We start from the raw sequence: 18,476 nt of genomic DNA on the forward strand, positions 1-18,476 counted from the left end.
CTCAGAAATTAAAATGCATCCTGATGGGGAGTATTCCAGCGAGGAGAGTCTGGAGCTGTTTGTTGTGCATTTCCGTGGGCAGAACGAAGGGAAGGGAGTGGTGCTGAATGGGAGGATTGAGGCAGAGCAGGAATATAATTTGCCGTGTGATGCTCAGTGATAGAAGGATTGGGTCTCAGGTTGGTCTCTTGTAGCCTTTTTAAAATGCTTGTTGAGCAGAACAAATACCAATGTTTTTCAAAAGCACCAACACTTGCATTTTCCTTGTTTAAGAAAGTATATTATTTTCCTGTTTTCTAAGTTAAATTTAAGAATTAGAAATCATCTAAGAAACTCTCCCCCTCCTTTTTTTTTTTTCTTTTCTTATTTTGGTAGTTTGCATTTAAAAAGGCCATTATAGGACTTTTCCTTTTTTCAGTCCCAAATCAGACCATTATTTTTTTGTGTCGTGGTAGTCTGTGCAAATTGCTTTCTTTTAGTAAGTGATTCTAACCAGTGACATCATAGCTTTTCTTATTATTTCTGTACCTCAGATGGCTTTTAGCTATATGCTTGTAACTTAAAAACTGTAGTGATGTATCAAGTGAAAAGGGATTATGAATATCAAAGTACTTTGTTGCATTGGTGACTGAAACAGAAAGAAAACAACTTGGAGCTTGGTTAACAGTCACCACCAGCCAGGCTGAAGGGTTTAATGTGTTGATTCAGCATGATTAAACAAGAATAGAGTTGTAAAGTTTCTTTTGTTGGTAAAGCAAACAGCATGACTCTGAATATGGCACAAAAACCTACTTTGTTAGTCACGTTTAGGACCTGTGCCTAATCTTGAAAACTCTGATTATTCCCTTATGGTTGTCAGGTTTATAGTTGATAAGCTGGTAAAGAATGAAGCTGTTTAGTTTGTCATACTGATTCAGAAACATCCTTATTACTACTTCTACCTATAGCTGTATAGTACTCACTCATTTTATGTTTCAAAGCTGGCCAGGGGAAACACCTTCCACTTGTAGAAGACTGAGCCTGACAGGGTGTGTGGGGGTGTATTCACTTTGCAAATATTATATTTGTCTCCTGCTCTGCAGGGAAATTATTTGTTGGGGAGTCCTCATTCCAATGTTTGTTAGTCTTGCTCCTTTGGAAGCAGCTTTGTCATTAGGAGCCAGCTAAAATTTTGTTTAAAACAGGATACATATCTATTTTGAGTTCTGTAAATGAAGGAATTCTAAAGACTTTTGAAAGGATGCAGGAAAACTTCTAACTTTAGAAGTATTTTCTTTCCAGTGACAGAGTATCCTTGTTGATCTTCCTTATGATTTGAAAAATTACTTACATTCATAACAGTGTAATACACTACTAAAGCAGAAAGGAGTAGCACAAAACCAAAACTAAAAATGCATTTATGACCAATTCTCTGTAATGTGTAAATGCCTGAAAGCTCAGCATGTGTTATTCTCCTGTCAGCACAGGAAACTGGGCACGGTGTGTGGGTGCTCTGTCCTGGCATGGCAAGGCCAGCAGTGCGTGCTCCAGCTTGCCTGTGAGAGCAGCTCTTGGTTGTGTGCTTATCCTGCAATCCAGTAAGCAATTAGTAACTGCTGAGAGATCACTGGCATCTAATTTGAACAGACGTTTGCAGTAAGATGGGAAATGTCCCACAGCCATGTGTGATTTGAGGGAGAGGAAGCTTGGCAAGTGCAAAGTGGTGGGTACTGAACAAATGCACTGCTTTTTGGAGTAATGGAAAAGCACAGGAAACTTGCTGCAGCACATGGCTGTGTTTTAAGGCTCAGGGCCCAGACATCACTCAGAATGCCCCAGTGTCTGTGGAAGAAAATGACTCTTTAGAGCAAACTTGAAAATTTCAGAGTTGAAGGTTCACCTTAATTGCAAAAGTTTGCAGTCAAGGTAACAATTAAACTTTTTTTTGAGAAAATTACCAGTAAACAAATAAAAGCACATACCCTCTGCAATTAAACTCTTACTGTTGGCTGGAAAAGTACTGAGGAAGTTTTCATTCTTCCTTCTTAGAAGCTACAGCCAGCAGTTTTCAGGTCTTGGATACGTTACCTTCATGTAAACCTATGTCCACCTTCAGGGAGGAGAGGTGGACAGGACAGTGATTCCCTTGCTCTTTGTAGTTAGGCACAAGTGCTGCACACTGCCAGTTTCCATTCTGGAATTGTGCTTTTCCAGCCCTGAGCTAATGGATTGTAGGACGGTGTCTAACCCCTCCATGCCAAAGAAAAGTGAGAAAAGCATGGGAAGATGAACAGGGAGAAGGCAGAACTTTAAAATGCTATTTTATGAACTTTCTCCAGTCTCTTGTTGAGAAATTACATGGCAAGATATTACTCATAACTTACGTGGACATACATGATTTGGAATAATGAGTGAAATAACATTTAAGGGGAAGTGCAAATAGGTGCAGAAAAATACTGTCTGCTATCCTCAGAAGTGCTTTGTTGTTGTTGCTTGTTGCCTTTTCCTCGGATTGTTTCAGTCAGCAAAGGCAGACTTTCAGAATTCTCCTGAGTTTACAAAAAAGCCTTCCCCAGCTTTCTTTTCCCAGACTTTGTGTCTCCCCCCACTCTGGTGCATTTCTAGCACAAAGCAGTCCTTGCTTGTGTTTTGTTCATGAGTTTTCCCTGCAGCTCTCCCAACCTGCCTGTGAGCCTGCCTGTCTTGTGAGTCATCAGATCTCCTTTGATCACATTTCTTCTTGTTTCGTTTATTTCCCTGCTTATTTCAATTTAATTTTATACCAATATTGCCTCATTATGGAAAGTGGTTTTTAGCATGCCTGCTATGAATGATGTACTGTAGTAAAAGATTGCAAATACAATTTTAAGTACTGGCAGGATTTTTCAGTTGGCTGCCAAAGCAGGGGATGTCTGAAAAGCAGAAATGTCAGCAGTGGCCATTGAAATGTAAATGAAATGCTTAATGTGACCTTTCTGTGAGTGTTTGGGTCTCTTGTTCTTTCTCCCATTTTCAGCCGTGTGCATATCACTGAAGCAACATTAAATCACCTAGGCAAAGCTTATGAAGTAGAAGAAGGGAATGGACACCTGAGGGATCCTTACCTTGAATCCATGAATATCAAAACCTACTTAGTGGTCGATCCAAGGGTATGTATTTGTTTTTAAACGTATTTATTCAAGTATATACACTCATTGTAAGTACATAGATTTCCGTGGTGCATACAGCTTTTTCATTCAGGAATAGAATTAAAGCATGGTGAGAATCACCTGGGCACCTTGAATTTGAGAGTTCAGAGCAGAAAACACATCCTACTTTTTTATGACATGCCTATTACATTGAAGGTCATAAATGTTATGCTCTTATGTGATCTACTTGGAGTAAAAACATGTATTTAATTATGTATTTGTGTGAAGTGTCTCAAAAACCCATGTCAAAAGATGAGGATGAAGGAATGAAAGGATACCTGTACTATGTAGCTACTTTCAGCTAAAATTTTCCCTGTAAAATAGCATCAGACATCTTCCTCACTATCTGGAAAGTAAGATTCACCTCTTTTCAGGGTGTGAAGTTAGCAACTATAGGTTGCTCCTTCAGAGCTTGGAGTATTTTGGAGTATTGCTATTTTGAATTGGCTTGTGGTTGATGAATAAAATGTTTCAAATGAAAAAAGAATGCAGATGAGAAACTTCTTCCTACAGGAAGTGGCATATCTCTACTGGAAGGAACAGCATAGAGCCATTTGTAATTAGCAAGAGCTCACTCTTAACTTGGTTACATTTTTCAATATTGCAACTGCCCCCAGTTGCACACAGCACATATTCTCAGAATGAGGACCTATGTCCATTAAAATGTTCTCTGCTCCCTTGAAGGTACTTGTGAAATGTTAGAGAATAATCAGTCATCGATGTCTTGGTTTATTCTGTAGTTTTAGCTTCCCTGTAGCTCTGCAAGGGTATTGCAGTACACCCTGTCTGTACTGCCTGACTCAGCACCTGTGACAAAGGGATATAATCTGATGTGGAGTCTGTAATTTGTGGCATCTTGTAACCACTGTTTTGATACACCCCAGCTCAGGAATTTGGCACCGTTTTTCCCCTGCTGTAGTGCTGACTGCAAGGAAACTGTATTTGTTCATAAGATCCTGTGAGTTCTTGCATCACTGTAAATAAACCTGGAAGTTTTTTCCAGTGTTGCAAGAGAAGTCTCGTAAAGGCAGCTGAAGCAATTCATTGTGTGTGCTGTGATTTGCTTTAGCTCACATTAATTAAATGAGATAAAGGAATTGAGGTCGGCTGACATGTTGCTGATGTGTTCAGAGCCCACAAATCACTGAGATTCGTACAGTCTTACACTACTCAACACACAGCGCTTCAGTATTTTGTAAATTCTGTGTGAATTTCTGTTTTGTACACGAGCGTGTGTTTTTCCTTCTGTCAGTCCAAGCAATGCGTGTCAAACAACCACCTCCCCAAAACGCGGGTGAACGACGGGCTGAAGATGCGCGCGTCCGTGCGGATGACGCGGTACCTGGAGTCCTGGGGAGCGGCGCGGCCCTTCGCGCACCTGAGCCACCGCGACAGCGTCAGCAGCGACTGCTCCAGCTCGCAGGGCAGGCGCAGGAAGGTCAGCTCTCACCTACAGCAAACTCAAAACCTGCTGGGATTTCTGCGCCTCAATGTCTGTGTGCGCACCAGGGGTGAGAGGGTGTCAGTGCAGCGTCCCTTTCTGTCAGAGCTCAATTCACACTGCCAGTCTCTAGAGCATACTATAATCACAGTATATCTTCAAAGCAAAACTATCTATTTTCCTATTATTCTTCCGTCTTGAGATCCTGCCTGGTACACGTGCTTTTTTTTAAAAAAAAAAGACAGATGCGCTCAATATTTAATTGAAATCTACAGAAAAGAGTCCCTCCACATGCTTTCCCTGCATCTGGATTTTATCAGGAAAGAATTTTTAAGATCAAGAATTATTAAGGTTTTTAAGATTTTAAAATATAAGAAAATTTATTTTTCCTGCCATTTTCCCTTCCTGAAAGCTGGAAGTAGGAGATATGCTTGCTTTCAGGTGTGGTCCTGGAGCCACAGCTGTAGGAAATTTTAATTTAAGCATCCATCCATTCAGGTGTGTGGAAGTGGTTTCCAGTCTGCTTGCCTCTGCTGCTGCTTGCTTAATTATTTTGGTGTGTAGAGAAAAAATGAGAGGGAAGATCTATTTAATTATTTTCTAATAATCTTTTTTTTTTTAACAGAAAACATTCACTTCTTACTTGTTAAAGCAGAAAACATTGCTGGAAAGGATTGATTTTTATAAGCATTTCTGTTTAGAATGGTTCTTGATTTATTTTATTTCTGAATAAAAATTGTTTTGGCAGTTTCTTGATGTTTGTTTCCCATAGTTGTTTGCTATTTAAAGCGTGTATAACTTATTCTTAATTCCTATTTTATTTAGGAAATACCTTTGTGTTCTACTGGGCGCCAGAGAACTTCTGATAGGTTTGTCAAGTACCTTCTTTTTTATTTGTGTTTCTGTGCTCCTCTTGCAGTTCAGTGTGCTGTAAGGATGTGATCATTTGGGTGATTAATCGCTGTGTGTATGGTAGTCCTGCCTGAGGAAGGTTAAGCTGAATCTCTGGCCTTTAGAAGATTTCTCAGCTCATGTTTGTTACCATTAGCAGACTCTAAAAGGAGCTTCTTGTCTCACTTGTCCCCATTCATTCAGATTCCATTTTGCTTTCTGAGCTGCTGCAGGGTGGGAGAAAATTGGGAAGGGAGAGCCCTAAAGAGCAGTGGAAAGACTTGGGTTTGGTAAATGTTGTTAATGTTTGCCATTAACACTGTGATAAAGAATTGTCACTTAAAAAGGTACCTGTAGCACTGAGTTAAATGAGGAGCTGATTTTCACTTGTGGAACATTCCCCCAGTTTGTCAAAACACTGTCTTGAAAAATGCATGATTTGAGTAACTAGAGAAATGCTTAGTAAAGTGCTCATGGGTGTATTTTTTCATCATGGTTTAACTTTTCCCTGGAAGCTTCCCTCACTGTGTGCTGAGAAAGTGTGCTCTGTATCCATTACTTGTTTCTGAGCAGCATTTGTCACACAGACTTTGTTTCATCCTCAGAAATTCATCTCAGAAGGGAAGGATAGAGGAAGATATTTATGATGAAATGATGTCAACCATTGAAGGCCTCAATTCAACTACGTATGCAGTACTTCAATTTATTTTATCATCTTTTCTTTGAGATTAACTTGCATTCTCAATTTAAGCCTAGATACAAGATTTATACATAAAGTTATCAGGATTTTTGTCCTGCCCTTTTTTTTTTTTTGCCTTTGTTTTTTTTTTTCAGTTACTTTTTGGATTGAATTTGAATATATGAGTGTTACTGCATTATTTAGCAAGAAGCCAGTGATCAGTCTTGCTGTTCAGTATTTTCTTTATTAAAAAAAGAAGTTGCATGTAATGGGGTGCCATACTTAACAAAAATCTACATATAAAGTCAAAACAGTTCTCTGGGTAATAAAATTGCTTTAGTGTCTGGTCCACCGAAGGCAAATGGTCTGTCAGGGGCAGGTAATTCCTTTGGTAGTACATGTGCATTTAAAAGCAGACAAACACAGGCAGTGGTGGTGGTTTGGGTTTTCTTTTTGTTTTAAATTAAAACAAAATACAATATTTAAATTCTTAACAAATTCCTAAAACACTGAATTAGAGAGGAAGAGCTTTCTTTCATCTAAATTCTAAGAAGGCAGTACCTCAGGTATTCCTAATAGGAGTCTGATATTATTTATGGGAATTTTTTGGAGGTTGTGAGCCCTCTCTAACATCTGCTGCTACACTTTGCTACTGCTAAGCCTTTGGCAAGGTTTGGAGCTGGCAGATGTTCCTGTGTGTGAGTGTTGTGGATCTGCCTGTCAGATGAGTAAAAACAGCCCCTGGTTTGTTCTGCTATGAAACATAAAGACCTTGCAGAAGCATCAGGTGTGTGTTGAGAGTGGCTGTGGGGTCTGGAGTGCAGGGATGATTGAGTGTCCTGTCCTGTGCTCCTGATAACCCCAGTCTCTCTCTGCAGTCCCTGGTGTGGCAGGTCAGATGACTTCTGTGGATTCTCACTGATCTTTGCAGAACCTGGTCTTGAAAAAGAGGTTGGTAAGAGCAAAATAACCCTTTGTGATCTTTTCATTTGTCCTTCAGAGCAGCATAAGAATACGTTTAAAACTTCTCATTCTGAAACTCAGTTCTGGAGGTAACTGTGCATCCTAAGAGGTTCCTGCTCACTAATGGAAAACAGATTTCAGGAGTTGTTTGAATTGGTCATTCTTCCTCGAGAACACAAATTCTGAGCTTCAACTAGATTGTTTCTTATCTGTGGTCAAATTCTTGTCATAAAGGAGTTAGTGAGAGTTTGATAATTTTTCTATATGAACTACTTCCCTCAAAAGTAATGAGATTTAAAGAAGGAAATAATAAAAAAAAGATATTTTTGCATCCATAATGAAAACACTTTGTTTTCTGTGACTGTTTCATTGTAGATATAATGCTAGTATTTGTTAGGTGCAGTGTAGTTTTTCTGTTTGAATAATTCCTGTTAAATTTACTGTGCTGTGGATGTAGTTACTGGTGTGGGTCTATACATTTACTTCTGTGTGTGTCCTTTCTTGATAAGGATTTTGTGGAGAGCTGATTTAAATACTGCCTGGATTTCCCTCTAGGTTGGAAATTTGAAAATCATCCTTTGGACTGGGCTGTTTTTCTTCAAAGATGTTCAAGTGATTGCTTTTTTTTGGATGGTGGTCTTCTTTTGTTCTGTTTTAGTCCTGGGTATATTTTTAATAATACAGTATAAACTTGTATATATGTGTCATCTCAAGGATGTAATAAAATTAAGCAATATCACCCCTGAAATGACCCTGGTGCTTTGTTCTCTCTGTGTTTCAGTATCGCACCATTCCTATTTTAAAACTCAAGAGTTACTTTGTGTGTGCCAGTTTTGTGTTCCTCTGTATATTTGTGATCCAGATGCTTATCATGCCAAAGTAAGTGCTGGTATTTTAATTATTTATAAGTAAAATTAACCAACAGCTAAAGTAAACCTCATGTGCATGAAACTTTTTGGAGTTCCTGAGGGATTGAATTTAAGAAACATATATTAATTTACCCCGTGATAAAGGAGAGCATTCACGTTGTTGGCATAAGAGCCAAGCTACCAGTATGAAAATAAAATAGAAATATTTCTTTAATATTTTGTTTGCTTAGTTCTCACTAAGGTGGTGAGGAGGTGGTTAATTAAGTAAGAAATACTATTTTATAAGACCAGTTGGCTGTAAGGACACTGAGCAGTAGGAAATGGGATTTAGCTGGTTAAACTGTGCTCAGTGATCCTTTTCTGTAGAGCTACGAGGAGACAACTTTGAGGTGTTTGTCACACCTCCGAGAACACAGGTGATGGATAATTCTGAAGTTTATGGCTCTTTGTTTCTCGTGGCTGTTGCAGTGCAGTTTCCATGTGGTTTATGCACAGGGCAGTGGCTCAGGCCATCAGGAACAGAATCTTTTAAAGAATATCTCTGAAAGTGACTCTGCAACAGAGCAACAGTAACCTGTGTGATGCCGTGGCCATTCAGTGCTATTTGAAGAAAAATCACGTTTCAGCTTGTTTTTTAAAGTGCTTTCTTCTTTTCTTTTTAGAACTGCAGAACTGGGAATTTCATTTGGAGTTGTTGCAGTCGTCATTGTGCTTATTTTGTTTGTGTGCTTTGCTGAGAAATGTCTGGTAAGTTTACTTTAAAAAATAAGTCTTATTTTCAAAAGTGGATGGATATATTTCAGCAACCTGGTCTGTCTTTTAGGCTGATGAAATTTTAGTAATTTCAATAGGAGTTACAGGAGCCTTGAACCTCAGGTTATCAGAAGATTCCATTGCCTGAAATGGATTTCCTTTCAGATGAATTTTCATGTCTGAAAATTCTCACAGTAATTCAGAATTATTTGGGTGTAAGAATAGATGGGTAGGAGGGAGGATGTGTTTGTTTTTTTTTTTTTTTAAATATATTTTTATTTTTGTTTGTCATTAATAGTAATTTTGGTTGTAAATACTGTTATCCTCTATGCTGGAAACAATATTGAAATGAGTTGGAACCGAAGATCAGTTTTCATAATAATTTATGAAGTGTAATGAAAATTACAAACGTGAATAATTTATTGGCAACAATTTCATGGCTGTTAGAATTCCAAATTCACCATTACATCAATTAGGACACTTTGCACTTGTAGTTCCTTTTTCTTTGCATTATTAAACACATGCAATTACTATTTAAAAATATATAGTGACAGAGAGAGCCCACAGTGACGGAGAGTTCAATGATACAAAGTAAAAAAAAAAAAAAGTCCTTCTCATTTCAAGAACTGCTGGGGGCAGGGTGGGGAGAGGGAAGGGATTTTAGAGAAGGGATTTTAGATTGTTCCTTGCAGTCATCAAAGCTGCACTGCAGCACCCCAGTGAGGGGATGGAGCTCTCCAGGGAAAGGAGGAGTCTCTTACAAAGCCATGGTCAAGCTGTAGGAAGGGGAAAGAAAAAAAAATAGAAAATTGCACTCAGGACAAAGGATAAATATTTATGACTCATTTAATTGTATGGTTAGACAGATGTATGGGTTTTATATATGTATAGTATTTATATATATATATATATATGGATTTTTGCATATATGTCTGTAGAGAGAGAGGGATGTGTGTATATCCATTCATGTGATTTTTCTCTACATGTGTAGAAACACACGGAGAGAACAGAAAATTCCAAGACTGAAATTGCATCAGACTTTAGTTTTATGCTGGGAGTGTTTTGGTGCAGCACCATGGAATAATGCTTGCAGTCATTAAAATGATATGCTTTACTGGATGTTTTTTTCTGTAGCAACAATTGGAGGATATAGGGATGGCAAGAATGGGGTCTGTCTAGGGTTGGTTTTGATTTAGTAATCTGAAAATTTATTTCCCAATATAACATTATAGCTTTATAACTAAAAAAAAACAAAAAAACAAAAAAACCCCAACACTTACTACATTTTTATTAACTTTTCTCTAGAACTTTAAAACAGACCATAATTCTGTATTGTTAAAGCACAAATTCAGAAAATTTTAGCATTCAACCCCTTAGACAAAAGGAAGCATTGTCTCTATTTTCAGCTGGGGAAAGGTGTTAGGTGTTGATTGTGAATGACGAGATTCAAGGTTCTAAATTAGAATTCCAGTGAAGGCTCTTGACGCTCTCCTTTGGAATAAAGGTCAACTTTATATTTAGAAATATTTCTTCCCCTGTATCAAAGCATTATCCCTGTTATTGAAATGAATTAATTGTGTTTTCAGAAGTGCTGCTCAGATCAGTGGCTTCTCCTTCGCCGTCTGTGTGCTGTCTCAGAAAAGGTGGAAACAATGCCTTTGCTTAGGCTGCCCTTAGCAGTCATCACTATAGCTGCCTTACTCATTATAGCCATTTTTAATTTGGTAAGTAAACACATTCATTGATGAACTTATTGTAAAATCTACAGTTTATTAACTTCCTGTACTCTTTTCATCAAATACCAGTTTTTGCTGCTTTTTCTAATGCCTGATTTGCAACATGAGTTGATTTGCACAGGGATAGTGCATGATGACAATTAAAAGCATTAGAAATAAGAGGTCTTAGTTTGTGGAACTGAAAGTACACGTGATAGACTCTAGCTCTAGTTTGCACCAGCTTTTCTTGTTTTCTAGATGGCACTTAGAACAACACCTTATTACTAAGATGTTTTCTGGTTTTTTTTAATGTGGCTTTAAATGTTTGGCAGTGGCAGGAAGCACTCTAAGCAGTTCACTGTGGTATTTGCACTCACTGGTAATAAGGGAGATAAGGGAGGGAAGAACATAGCTTGGCTCTCTTTTAAAAGCCAAGGCATTGAGGATAGGTACTGCTGGAGTAAGGTGGAAATGGCATCTGTCTTTTACATTTAGTTTGAGTATTATATTGCACCTGGGGTATGTACATTGAGTAACTGTGCTGTGTTTTTTTGTTTAAACAAGCTCTGTGTTAACAGTTCCACCTAACTTAACTATCAAGTTAACTACTAAAACTGATGTCCTCCTGATCCCATGTGTTTGTTTGCCTTGCCATTCTGATTGCAAGAGGAGTTCATTCTGAAAGCAATAAGAAAATGCAGAAAATGCTTAATTTTCTTCCATGGGGTGTTTTTTCTGCTGGCTTAGGTCCTTGAATGGACTCACAATGGTGTCATGTGACCACCAGAGACAGTCTGAAAGAAAACATGAACAGCAGCTGTGAAACTGGGGGGTGAGACAAAACCACATGTTTGTGCCAGATAGCTGCTAAATTAACATAGCCATGATGTCAAACTTTACCCCCAAGTAGAAAATAAGTAAATTTTAACCTTCTTGCAGCTTGTATGTGCATATGTGTTTAATACAACTACATGGGATGCCATTGTATTTGAACATTTATTCAGTAGCACTGAAAAGACCACCAGATCAGCACATTTGTAAAATACTTGGAGAAAAAATCAGTGATTACCTCCTAATAAGTTTATATGGTGGTTTTATTGATGTGTTGTGTTTTGTGGTGTTTTTTTTTCCTCCCCTCCAATAAATCCAGACTACCGAAAAGAACAAGCCTGCCAACTTTACTGGATCAAATGATCTGAGTGCTACCACCTGTGTGAGTAGAATACCATCTTCATTTCTAGGATTAAAATGAAATGAGTCCTGGATGATGAGTATAGAATCATAGAACATCCTGAATTGGAAGTGACCCACAAGAATCATCAAAATCCAAGTCCTGTCATGTAGATGGATGGCAACATCTTACATTTTTTTTCTTTTTATTTATAAAGATAGGGCTTGGGTTTTTTAAAAAATTGTTGTACATGAAGACTTGCTCACAACACAAGGCAGTTTTAAGGGATATTTTTTATTTTTACATATGGCTTGCTTGTGCATCCTTTAGAGATTTTCAGAAGTCTGGAGTATTCATGTATAAAAAAGAAGTTTTGGTTTATTTTGGTCTCTCAGCATATTTGAAAGGTGGTCTCTAGCATTTCTGTAAGGGTAAATTCATCACTTACTAGTGACACGAAAGTATTATTTCACTTTTTATGTCTTTAATGCCAAAGTAGTGTTCGATTTTGAGTTTATCCAAATGTTTGGGATGCTCCTTTGTCACCTGGCCATCCCTTTAGATGATGGCCATATTTTTTAATTATGTGCAGCAGGTTGTGTGAGGAGCCTTTCATTCAGGTGCTTATGTCAAATGATAAGTTACACATATGAAATGCACGTTGTACTCACCTGGTAATTTTTTGTTCTTGCATGTTTGTAAATCAGACTTTTGGAAACACAACTCATTCCTGCATAGAGGAAACTGTAAGTAAAGAATGCATCTTACTTAAACCTGATCTTTGAATGTTGTGTGTATTACTGACAAATGGCAGGTTCTGTTGCTGTATAAAAGGCAGCTTTTTAAAGGTATCTGACAGCAGAAAAAGTCGTCATGAAATCCAGACTATTCAGCTGCTGCTGTTGTGCTGAGTAAAATATGACTTTGCAGTTTTTAGAAGTTTCAGATTTAGAAGCAGGTCTAAAACTTTAAGGAAAAAACCAGCAGAATATGGTGGTGATAATATTTGAGTCTGAAAGATGATAGCTATACTTGTGTGTGTCCCAGTAAAGTGTGTTTACAGAGTAAAAGGGCTTAAGTGGCTGACAGACCTCTGGTGGTGTTCTCTACATAGTAGCTCCTTTTCCAGAGGTTTGGCATCTTTTGGAGGTAGACTCAATGCCTTTAGGATGACAGTGTTGGTATGTGTTATATGTGGGCTCTGATTAGGAGTTGCCTCATAAATTGTTTGGGTTTCATTCACTTCAGCAGAAGTGTTAATTATTCAGCCAAGAATCTCACAGTTCTGTGGTAGGCCTGTGCTATTAGAGGTGGGAAAATGCATAGAGAAATGAATTCTTGAGGAGCAGAAGCTGAGGTGATTTTGGAGCTGCCTGTCGTCTGAAGTATGGCAGCTGAGCACCTCACACCTGTGCCCGTGGCTCAGGCAGCAATCCTGTCTGCACCACACACTTGTACCGAGCAGGCTGACCTCACACACCGTGCCCGAGCCGGGATCTCCCTGCCACAGTGCTCAGGAACTCCATAATGAGGATGTGGCCATTGCTTGATAACGTTTATGAGCACCAAAGGCTAAGGCTGGGTCAGCTCTCACAGTCTCCAGCTGTTACTGGTGTGGGAGGGGGTGTCTGCTTTGGGTTACAATGGGAAAGCACAGTCAAAATAGGATTAGAGCACTGGTTCACAGCTGGTTCACTGAACTATGAACCTACTTTAGATTAGTCTTAAACTTTAAATAAATAATTGCTTAAATTAAGAAGCTTCAGTAGATAAATTCTCAACACTTCAGTTTTTATCTGGCATTGCTTACTTATGTTAATTTTTTTGTTTAAATATTTTTGTTTACGCATAACTAATTAAAAATGTAAATTAAAATTAACAGTAAGTTCCTCCTTTTAGCGCCATTAAAAAGAAAGCTTTAAGTGATTGCAGTTTCTTTGTTTTAAATTGCAGTGACCATGAACTCAGAGCATTTGCTGTGGTTTGAACATCTCTTAGACATAATTCTGAATAATGCAAAGGCTCTTTACATTCCTCTTTTACAGTATTATGCTTACTGCTGTATATTGGGGTTCATTGCCTGCTCGGTATTTCTTCAAATGAGCTTCGAACTCAAAGTTCTCCTCCTGTCCATTGCTGTGACTGTCTACCTCATTGTTTTTAATACCCTTCAGCACAAAGACATCTACAGCAACAGTACCAGGTGCATTGTAAAGTTTCTCATCCTTTAATGCTTCACTTAAGGAAGTGTTAGATTTTTGTGCACTTACATATTTTGAATATATGAATATTGAAATATCAAAATCATGTAAGCCAGACACTGCAAACCTTTCTGTAAAGTTAACAACATGGAAATCCTATTAGACCAGGTCACCTTTTTTTTTTCTTTTTAAACAAAGTGTATGTTCTCTGGAAAAGTTCTGTAATGGGGCTTCTGAGATCCCTAGAAACCTTGGATTACATTAAGGACTAGAGAGTAGAATATTAATGTCATAGTAAGGTTGATCTTATGATAAGGTATGAAGAAAAACCTTGCTAAAAGTCTGAGGCTCAAGCTGTGCTAGTGAGACCTTGGTAGTCAATAGGAATGTTGAACTCTTCGTGTTCTAACCTGAGTGCAGGTATTTTGAAAAGTAACAGTGATTTACCTGATCTAATTGCAGAAACTGAAAATACTGAAATCTCATGCAAAGGCTTTACTGTGTTTTTAAGTCTTTCTCAGATTCGTCAGCATAATCTCATAGCTGAAGATTAGAATAAATTTATTTTGCAGGGGCTTTAACTTGTCAGCACACCTTAAAAAAGCTTGAGTGAACTTAATCATTCATATTATGAGAATTTAATTTGCATTTATAGAAAATAATTGATGTGGTAAAATTGAATCTCCACTCATATTTCACAGTAAGATCAGATACAGGTATGATTTAACTGCTGTCTTTGTCTTAGGAATTCAGGTTTTTAATTTGTTATTGTCTTACCTTCCACAAATAAGAAAGTTTCTTTTCCTACCTCAAGGTGTTGTTGGCTGTGTTTTTGTAGGGTGGTGTGGGGCAGGAGCTGAAACTCAGTCTGGCGGAAATTAAGGTGGCTCCATTAAGATTAAAGCTGTGCTTACTTGAGCATCTCACTACAAGAGCTACTGAACAAGGTTTCAACTCCCAGTGTGTCCTGATGTGAAAGGCATCATTCCATGTGTTGGGCTGGCTGATAATCCTTTCTTCTTGTTAGGACAGGACCTGTCCCCAGCCAGCCACTGGCACAAATGACTCTGTGGGGCAAATCTGGACAGACACCCTCTTCCCCTCACCTCCCACCCCAGCCCTCCGTCGTGCACATATTCTTAAAGCATACAGATGACTTTGTATTGCTCTCTTATTTTCAGGTTTTTCATCAAGGAGCCAAGGATAATGACTAATTTATATCTGGTTCTGTTTTACATAACCCTAGTTTTACTTGCAAAACAGGTATGTATTTAAAATGCAGTCATGGAGTTCCTTTACTTGCAGCAGTTGATTTAAATAAAATGTAGAAATGTTGTTCCTTGAAATTGTGTTCTAAATTAGTATGTATTTTAATCTTTTTTTTAATATTCTGGTCTCGAGGATAACGCACTTGTAATTAGTTTTTGGTAATGAAAAAGATTTTTCTAGTTTTCAACAGTGTTTGCATGACAGACGTGAGAACTTCCTGATTCTTACAGTTTTGATCTATCTGTATTTATATAACTGTTTTAATTCTAAATCAACGTATCAATTCAAGATAAAAATAACCATATCAATAAAGTGTCATTTTGGTAAATAACACCTGATGGTACCAAATGACATTTCATCTTAGTGGCGGCTTCATATTTTTCTGACCTTTGCTCTCAAATCACATTTTTCATAACTATATAGACTCAAAAGGTCATGAAGAAAGTATTGCTACTACACTTCTTGAGAAAATTGCCTAATATTTTTCAGTGAGTTATTTTATGGATTTAATTTATCATATTTGATCTCTTTGCAGATTGATTATTATTGTCGACTGGATTGTCTGTGGAAGAATAAGTTTAAAAAAGAACATGAACAATTTGAAACTATGGAGAATGTTAACAGGCTTTTGCTGGAAAATGTACTTCCAGCACATGTTGCTGCATATTTCATTGGAGAAAAACGGAATGAGGTGCGTTGAGTCTCTCCTGTGTGAAGGACAGCAAATTGGATTTCTGTGATATATGTTACACATGATGTGAAAAAGAACACAGACTGTAAACTTCTGCCATCTTTACCTCTTGTTTGTATTCCAAAACCTTTGTAGACCCAAGAACCTGTTAGCCAGATGGCCTCAAAAAAATGGGAACGTTCAGTGTCAGCCCCTGAAATCTGTTCTCAGAATTAGTAGTTCAGTTTCAGGACATGGTTTAAGTTTGGCAAATATTTAAATGAGATTTGCTGCTTTCCAAGGGCTGTATTTGACCAGAGAGGCTAGGTCACTGTTTTTAGGGATATCAGTTGTGGAGCAAATAGTATCTCCCAGAGAGAAGTTCATTGATAGTGACTTTTTTTTAAAAGAAATCTCATTCTGCCAACATGTCAGAGACAACAATGCTGTGTCTCAGAAGAGTGACAATGTCCAAGTAGGTGAAAATGTTTAAGATATCTTTCAGGAATCTCAGCTTTTCCTTAGGCAAATCCACTTTGTTAATGTTTCTGGTGGAATAAGAGATGTGGCTGACCTCATGGGAAAGCTGTAATTTGGTTACTGGTTACAAACAATTATCATGTGTGTGGGGGCCTGGGGGCTGCTGACAATGTGCGGGTTTATTGCTTTCCTTTAGGACTGGTACCATCAATCCTACGACTGTGTCTGTGTCATGTTTGCATCAGTACCAGATTTTAAGGTGTTTTACACTGAATGTGATGTCAATAAAGAAGGCTTGGAATGCTTGAGGCTCTTAAATGAAATCATTGCTGATTTTGATGAGGTAATTAAGCTTCTGTCAAAAATGCACTGGATTACTTATCTACTGCAAAATAAATGTTTTAGTAGATCTGTGAGCATTAGAGGGGAAAAAACATTTTTATGCTGTACTAATATTCCGACTTAAGCCTTGCAATCTTGAAAGATATTTTCTCATCTGGTTGGGATTTTCAAGTACATCATCTAATCCAGTAGAAATATAGTTTGAAAGTCCTGAATTTAAGGACTTTATTTCAGTACTTCAATGCCTTCATTTCTCCTGTGAGTGGGTAGAGCAAAACTGTGAAACTAATTCTCAGTATTTTATCTAATCTTCATGTGAGTGACAGTATTGCTAGAGATGTTTAATGCTTATGGTAGATAGTATAAGATTTCTGGTTAAATACTACATTGAAATATGGTATTAAAATCTCAAGTTTTTGTTTTCTTTACATTCAAACAGCTCTTGTTAAAACCTAAATTTAGTGGTGTTGAAAAAATAAAAACAATTGGAAGCACTTACATGGCAGCAGCTGGTCTCAGTGTTACACCAGGCCAGGAGAACAACCAGGTATGTTGGTTCTGAATCTGCCTTTAGTACTCTGTGGGTGCATAGGTGTGTTCAAAATAACAAAATGTAACGTGATATGAAAAAGTAAATCATGAAGGGTGACTTTCTAAAATATGGAAAAAATCTCCTAGTTCCATTTTATTGCCAAATTAAGGTGTTCAGTCTGTAATCCCAGCATACTTTTTACATCTTTCATCTTTGATTACAATAGTTTAACATTCCTAGATGCATAACAGAAGGGCTCTAATAATAGGGGAATCAAAGAAAAGGCCATCTCAGAACTAGACAGTAAGCTTTTTGTGATAGCTGAGAACTGGCACAGAAAGAGGATCCTCATGGGCCACATTAGGTCTGAAACTGTCACCTAGAATTAACACAATTTCTCTGGCTCATTTTCACTATAGCAGGTTTGTCTATAACATTAAGATGCATATAACAATATACTCAAAATTGGTAAAATTAAAGCTGAAACCCTAAAGGACAGACCTTAATTTGATATAAAATTTAGTCATATCATTCTTGTTACCTCTTAGCCATCCCAGCTGAATTTAATGGAGTTTTGAAATTCTGCAGTTCTGCACTTACAAGGATGAGTGGTCTCATCCATAAAAACACTCCAGTCACTTCTAGTGCTTTGGAGTAGCAGCCTGACACAGCCTTTTGTGCTGTAATTTGATCATTAATATGTGTTCTGACTTGCACAGGACAGGGAAAGGCAGCACGCTCACATTGGCATTATGGTGGAGTATGGAATTGCCCTGATGAGTAAACTGGATGGCATCAACCGACATTCCTTCAACAACTTCCGCCTGCGCGTTGGTGAGTGCTGGTGTGGGGAACAGCAACTCCACAGCTCACACTAGTGACAAATGAGGGAGGATGATGGAGGTCCAAGGGCTGGATAGCCAAAGGCAGGATTGTCTGGTCAGCTTTTCAGACAGGCCAGGCTCTTCCTCGGATGGGCGTTTTCTCATCACTGGAGGGAGCAGCAGGAAGAGTGCAGCTGGATGACTTTGGAAGAAATGAAAGATACAGATGAAATGTGAAGCACCCTGTTAGTGACTGTTGACTAAAGACAGTATTGTCATTACAATGCTCATTTCTGTATATTAAAAGTAGAAGAGGAAGATTTTTGTTTTGTGCCCTAGACTTCCCATTTTGCAATGAGTGAGTCACTTGACATCTGAGCCTCAGTATGAATATTTATAGAACAGTACTAATACTGATTGCTAGAAAGGTGTTGCAGAGTTAAGTTCTGGGATGTTTTATTTCCTTTGAAGCTACAGCTAACAATGAAGCTGGAAGTCACATCCCTTTC

General features: G+C 38.0%; 1 protein-coding gene across 4 annotated transcripts in view; it reads left to right on the forward strand.

The window, feature by feature from the left end:
* Nucleotides 1–18,476, forward strand: part of ADCY7 (adenylate cyclase 7) — a 59,533-nt gene that overhangs the window by 38,091 nt on the left and 2,966 nt on the right. For all 4 annotated transcript variants that reach the window (XM_088171882.1, XM_014882721.2, XM_014882694.2 and 1 more), the window contains 16 exons: nt 2,996–3,128; nt 4,420–4,605; nt 5,434–5,477; nt 6,105–6,185; nt 7,057–7,129; nt 7,923–8,020; nt 8,673–8,757; nt 10,350–10,487; nt 11,629–11,691; nt 12,357–12,395; nt 13,695–13,852; nt 15,032–15,113; nt 15,655–15,810; nt 16,466–16,612; nt 17,051–17,158; nt 17,863–17,977. In XM_088171882.1, the coding sequence (XP_088028008.1) occupies nt 2,996–3,128; nt 4,420–4,605; nt 5,434–5,477; nt 6,105–6,185; nt 7,057–7,129; nt 7,923–8,020; nt 8,673–8,757; nt 10,350–10,487; nt 11,629–11,691; nt 12,357–12,395; nt 13,695–13,852; nt 15,032–15,113; nt 15,655–15,810; nt 16,466–16,612; nt 17,051–17,158; nt 17,863–17,977 (1,706 nt within the window). The remainder of the gene's footprint in view (nt 1–2,995; nt 3,129–4,419; nt 4,606–5,433; nt 5,478–6,104; nt 6,186–7,056; nt 7,130–7,922; nt 8,021–8,672; nt 8,758–10,349; nt 10,488–11,628; nt 11,692–12,356; nt 12,396–13,694; nt 13,853–15,031; nt 15,114–15,654; nt 15,811–16,465; nt 16,613–17,050; nt 17,159–17,862; nt 17,978–18,476) is intronic.

Source organism: Sturnus vulgaris, chromosome 12 (genome assembly GCF_052056855.1).
Source record: "Sturnus vulgaris isolate bStuVul1 chromosome 12, bStuVul1.hap1, whole genome shotgun sequence".
Classification (NCBI taxonomy): Eukaryota; Metazoa; Chordata; class Aves; order Passeriformes; family Sturnidae; genus Sturnus; species Sturnus vulgaris.